At 43.8% G+C, this 6,000-nt stretch overlaps 1 protein-coding gene across 1 annotated transcript in view; it reads left to right on the top strand.

Moving 5' to 3' along the window:
• Positions 1–4,729: 4,729 nt before the first annotated feature.
• The window catches only part of MMP16 (matrix metallopeptidase 16), a 406,453-nt gene continuing 405,182 nt past the window's right edge, over positions 4,730–6,000 (top strand). Inside the window, exon 1 of the mRNA XM_051970806.1 lies at positions 4,730–5,294. Within this exon, the coding sequence (XP_051826766.1) occupies positions 5,163–5,294 (132 nt within the window). The 5' untranslated portion in view covers positions 4,730–5,162. The remainder of the gene's footprint in view (positions 5,295–6,000) is intronic.

The raw sequence follows: 6,000 nt of genomic DNA, 5'->3' as shown, positions 1-6,000 counted from the left end.
CATCAACAGACAATGTTTCAGTACATAAAAAAATCAGAAGATGATTGAATATGTCACTATGAATGTATGTAATATACAGGCTTTAGGGACATATTAAATTGCCCTATTCTGGTGTCCCCTTCTGACCTTTTTTTCATTTTCTTTCATGTATCTCAAGTATTTTATTGAAAATTATTTCATTGTCTTCATCATTGTCACTTTGTTATCACGCCTTCTCCCAAATAGAAGTCCTCTCTAGTTTGGGGGAGGAAAAAAGATATGTGTGGGAGAATCAATCAAAACAGTTCAACACATTGGCCTTTCTGAAACTGTATATTCTGCATTTCTAAACCATCACCTTCTTTGATCCCTTTTCAAAGTGTTCTCACATCCATCATTTCATTTCATTAGAGAGACAATGTGGTTTAGTGGAATAAACCTTGGACTTAGAGCCAAGAAGGTCTGGCTGAATGAATGTGTGATCTGAGCAAATCACTAATCCTCTATGTACATGTGTAAAAGAGAGGAGGTGAGACTAAATGATCTCTAAAATCTCTACCAGTTCTAATATTGTCTTCAAAATAAAACCAAAAATTAGTGGTGGGAAACTGGGTATTGCATACTACCTTGTTCAAGTCTATATCAAAATCTAAATATTAATGGGAGCATGATTGAGCTGTAACTTTCTATGATTTTCAAGTTTTTTAAAGTAGAATTAGGCTAAAATACTATTTATCAATCTTAAATAAATCTTAAATGGAAGATACTTTTTTGAGATCTATGTATTTTTTATTATCCAGTGCCCAGTATAGTAGGGCTGGGTATAGAGATAGAAGATCTAGCTTTGAATTCTGACTCTATAAGTATGTGTCTTACTTTGGTCAAGTTATTCTTGTCTTTGGGCCTCAATTTCCTTTCTATAAAATAGGAGGTTTTGAGTAGAAGTTTTGGTAGTTCCAAATTTGGGATATTCTCTTAAAGTTTACACGTGATTTTATTTGCTATTTCCACGAGAAGTCCTTAGTAGTATTACCATTAACTCTCTGTATGGAGTATATATGTATGTGAGGGATGTAGAAGACCCTTACCCAAAATAACTATTCAGAGATCACTCAAAATAGAAAGCAGAAAGGTTGTTTATTAAAACCTCCAGAGGAGGTCCCATCCTGAGATAAGAAAGAGAAAGCTCATGGTAGGAGGACAGCTTTTATTCAAGAGATTATATCACAAATAAGAGAGCATTGAGAGGGGGAGGGGAAGTCATCTAATTGGTTGTTGCTATTTGGAGAGATTGGAATGGAAGGTTTTTGTTTCCCCCAAATTACCTGATTTCTATGAAACAGAAAATCAGGCCTTCTGGCTTCAGATAGAGTTGTCAGACTAATAGATAGATAAATGTCAAATACTGATAAATGTCATCAGTTCAGGTTAAGTAAATATGTTTATAACTGGCCAAGGCTCAAGTAAATATGGGCCTGCACATATTATATAGATCATAGGGGAAATACAGAAATAATGAAAATAAAAGATAAAAAAAGAATTCATACATTCCTAAAATTTCTTCACCTTATCTCTCTATTCCACACATTTATATAAATATATCTGCAATATATATTCAGAAGTGAAACTAAGGATTACTTCAGAATTATAAGATTGTACAGATAATCTTAAGAAATATTGAATCACTAAATCATGAGCACCCTGTTTCTATGATGTCTATTAGATTGGAAGTTCCCTCTTCCCTTCTATAGCTACAATTCTGGTCCAGGCCTCAATCTCTTCATATATAGATTAAAGCCACAGATTATTTGCTTTCTCCCTGTCTCCAGCTTTACCTTTTAATGCTATCAAAATCTTTCAGGATAATCTTTCTCAACTAGTTTCATTATCCCTCAGCTTCCAGGTAAGAGTAGTTTAAGTTTTCTTATGAAGTTAGAGATTGGCACTAGACTTGTTATTATATTTGTATAATAGACTCTCAAAAGAGAATATACCCAGTACCAATGCAGACCAGTACTTCTTCTGTAATTTATAGGTTTAGAGAGTTTCCTAGAGTTATAGTAAGTTAAGTGATTTAACTTCTGATCATACAAGCAATATGTATCTAAAGTGAGACAGGTCTTCCTTAATTCCTTAATTTAACATTCAAAGCCCTTTCTCAAGTTATCCTTCCTTGCCTACACCAAATAAATTTTCTCTAATATGAATTATAGGATCCAGAGATGCTTTCCATACCAACTCCTAAAAAAAGAAATCACTAAAGATTTGGGGAAGTGGATAACCTTAAAGAAAACCTGGAGATAGGACTGAAGTTATGGGATACAGTTATAAAAGTGGGGGAAGGTGTAAGAGGTGTGGAAATCTACTTCAGTCAAGACACAAAGAAGGGAACAGGCATACTCTCAGTAAATGCTCATTTTCTGTGACTCAATATGTAGGAGACAATTATCTTGGGTCACATTTTGCATGACATGACAATATTGCCTATGGTTACTGTTTGAAAAAGCAAAACTATAGCAGTACTACCTAACTTCTTTCCAATTAAGGTACAAGTGACAATAGTTCAACATAATTCTTATATGAACGGTTTTAAAATGAGAATTATAAGCTACTCAACAAACATCCCTTTACCTTTTGTTTCTCATTGTTATTAGTTTTCTAAATGTGTCTCCCCCTCAACTCTAACCCTTTCATGATCTTTCCTCACCTAGGGTATACTGGTCTCTGAGAGCCTTAAGTCCACAGCAAATCTCATGTTGGCTATCCCTCAATTTCTCTCTCATGTTGGTTCTTCTTTCCTTCATTGCCACTGCAGCGATTAAGCTCTCAGGTATTGCCCCCCAAAAGACGCAAGCCCTTATACTAACCCCCCATTTCCTCCCAGCCAGCCTCTATCACCTGCCAGGGACTGGAAGTTGCTGCCACCCCTGTCCATTACCTCTCATTGCTTCACCAATTTTCCTTGGCAATCTTCCCCAAAGTTCTCGGGCCCTTACTCCATCTCCTCCTGCCAGCCGCCTCCCTCTCTTGCCTAGAGCTCTCCTCACGCCTGCCTGCTTCTCCCCCGCTCTGTCTGCGCTCTCCCTCTTTCTCCCGCCAATACCAGCTGCTCTGTTTGCCTTTCCTCTGGCTGCGCTCATTGCCTTCCTCTTCAGCCTGCAGCCGCCCGCCTCCCTCTCTCAGGCTGCCTGCCTGTCTCTCCCGAGAGCCCTTCACCCTCCCCTGCCAATTGCCTCCTCGAGCACTCTTGCCCTGATTCCTAGGGGTGTCTGCGAGTATGTGCGTGCGTGAGTGCGTGCGTGTGTGTGTATATGTGTCTTCCGCTGTGGGGTGGGGACTGGAGAGGTGAGCTGTCTTTGCTATAGTTTATGCTTTCTCACATCACTCCAGTCTTGCCTAATGCCCCCTACCCTAGAGTCTCAGCACCTCCTCATAGGTCTTTCCTTTCCCGGCGCCCCTTGGGGTGGGGCAGGGTAATTCAAGGCCATACTTGGGGAGCCAACAAAGTTTCCGAGCCACGTTGCTTCCTTCTGCTCTCAAAACCTGCGTGGCCCAGGCGCCAGACCGGAGCCCCAAATTCCACTACTCCCCAAGCTTCCAGTACAGATTATTACCATAGACAACGAGTACTTATTAGCACAAAGTCTGGGTCTTCCTCGACCCCCATTCCATCCCCACCCCCACAGTCTCCACCAATATATTTGTAGTTCCACTGGCTCAAGGCGTGGGAGGGGAACACTTGTTTCAGGATGGGGAGAGGGAGGGAGAGGGAGAGAGAGAGAGATTGGGGGGGGGGGAGAGAAGAGAGAGAGAGAGAGAGAGAGAGAGAGAGAGAGAGAGAGAGAGAGAGAGAGAGAGAGAGAGAGAGAGAGAGAGAGAGGATGAACGTTATAAAAGGGCTAAGGGCCCAAATGAGGAGGGCGATGGCAAAGGGTCCGCCCGATGGAGATGGGCGATGTTTGAATCCATTCTCGCGTGTTCCTTTACAGTAAGAGGTACAGTAGAGGTACAGCCTTTTAAGGGCGGTCTCCTTTAAGACGTGAGCCCGTGCATGTGCGTGTGTGTATGTGTGTCAGTGTATGTAACTGAGTGTGTGTGTGGTGTGTGTGCGGTGAGCAGGAGAGGAAAGAGGGAGGGAGAGAGGGAGAGAAGGAGAGAGGGAGAGAGGGAGAGAGGGAGAGAGGGAGAGGGAGAGGAAAGAGAGAGAGAGAGAGAGAGAGAGAGAGAGAGAGAGAGAGAGAGAGAGAGAGAGAGAGAGAGAGACTCCGTGGAAGGAGGAGTTATGTAGATTACGGATGAACATTCTGGAGTGGAGAGAGGAGAGCAGAGAAAGAGAGGCAGAGGCTAGGGAACAAGGAGTAAGCAGTGGCAAAGGCCTTTCTCGCAGGAGAAAAGGGGAAGAAGGTGGAAGAGGAAAAGGAGAAGGAAAAGGAGGAGGAGAAGGAGAAGGAAAAGGAGGAGGAGGAGAAGGAGAAGGAAAAGGAGGAGGAGGAGGAGGAGGAGGAGGAGGAGGAGGAAAAGGAGAAGGAGGAAGAGGAGGAGGAGGAGGAGAAGGAGGAGGAGAAAAAGGAGGAGGAGGAGGAGAAGGAGGATAAAGAGAAAGAAGAGGAGGAGGGGGAGGGGGAGGGGGAGGTGGTGGTGGTGGTTGTGGAAGAGCAAAAGGAGGAGGAAGAAGAGGAGGAGGAGGAAGAGAAGGAGGAGGGGGAGGAGGAGGAGGAGGGGGAGGAGAAGGAGAAGAAGGAGGAGAAGGAGGAGAAGCAGCAGGAGGAGGACACACCGACAGGAGGCGGCGGAGGCGGCGGCGGCGGCAGCGGCTGCTGCTGCTGCGAATAGGGAAACCTCAGCAGGAGCAGCGGGTGAACTTGGGCGCCACATTCCCGGGGAAGGACAGACTCATGAGGATGGTGTGCGCGAGCTGCTGACCCTTCTCCCTCCTGCCGCCGCTGCTCCTCCTGGACTATCGGGAGTGAAGAACGCCTTCCTCCTCCGTCTCCCTCGCAGCCACAGCCGCCCGGCTGTGGGTGAACCTGCAGGGCTCTTCAACCAGCTCCAGGACTTTAATTTTTAATTTTTTATTTGAAAAAGGAGAACCGTTTTGGAACGAAAGAGGGAGGGCGAGTGAAAGGACGGAAAGGAGAGAAAGAGAAGGGGGAGCTCGTCCATCCATTGAAGCACAGTTCACTATGATCTTACTCACATTCAGCACTGCAAGACGGTTGGATTTCGTGCATCATTCTGGGGTGTTTTTCTTGCAAACCTTTCTGTGGATTTTATGGGCTACAGTCTGCGGAGCGGAGCAGTATTTCAATGTGGAGGTAAGAGTACAGCTCCTGTAGGGCTTTCTTCTCTTTGCATAGGCTGCTCCCCCAAATATTTCGTGTGCTCCAGGAAAATGAGGAGCCATATAGCTGAAAGCAGTCAAGGATCTAAACACATTGTTTTCCTTCCTGCAGCCTAAAGACCTTTCTGAATTTTCAGTATCTGATGGATGCTTTTAGGACCACGAATCCCGTTATCCTTAGTAGCACAAAGCACGATGCTGAGCGCTCAAAGACTCAATTGTACCCAGTACATGCTGCTTACATGAGGAAGAGGCAAAGTCCTAGATACAACAAGCGTGCGCTATAATAAAAGGAGCTTGGTAATGAGAGACAGAAAAGCCTAGGGATGGCAGAATGAGTTTGCCTGGCATTGCTTTTTTTTTTTTTTTTTTTTGGTTATTGCAATTTGTCCCCCTCCTCCTCTAACATTAGGAAAGGCGATTAAATAAAAATCTAAAGGAAACTGTGGGAATACTTGATACTTTAATAACATGACTTTGTGATAAAACACTTGACTAGACAGTCTTGTTCTCGTTTAAACATAACTTAATACACTGTAACTAGATCTGCTTAAACAGATGCCTTGAAATCCATCTCTTTCTTTTGAAGTGTCTTCTCTCTCCCCACCCTTGTTCCTATCATCAAAACCAACGTGGCCCAGTCTAGAAATTCCAAGGTGTTTTCATTTTCACTAGAACTC

This window comes from Antechinus flavipes, chromosome 1 (assembly GCF_016432865.1).
Source record: "Antechinus flavipes isolate AdamAnt ecotype Samford, QLD, Australia chromosome 1, AdamAnt_v2, whole genome shotgun sequence".
NCBI lineage: Eukaryota > Metazoa > Chordata > Mammalia > Dasyuromorphia > Dasyuridae > Antechinus > Antechinus flavipes.
Note: the sequence above shows the minus strand (reverse complement) of the source record. Positions and strands in the feature narration are given on the sequence as shown.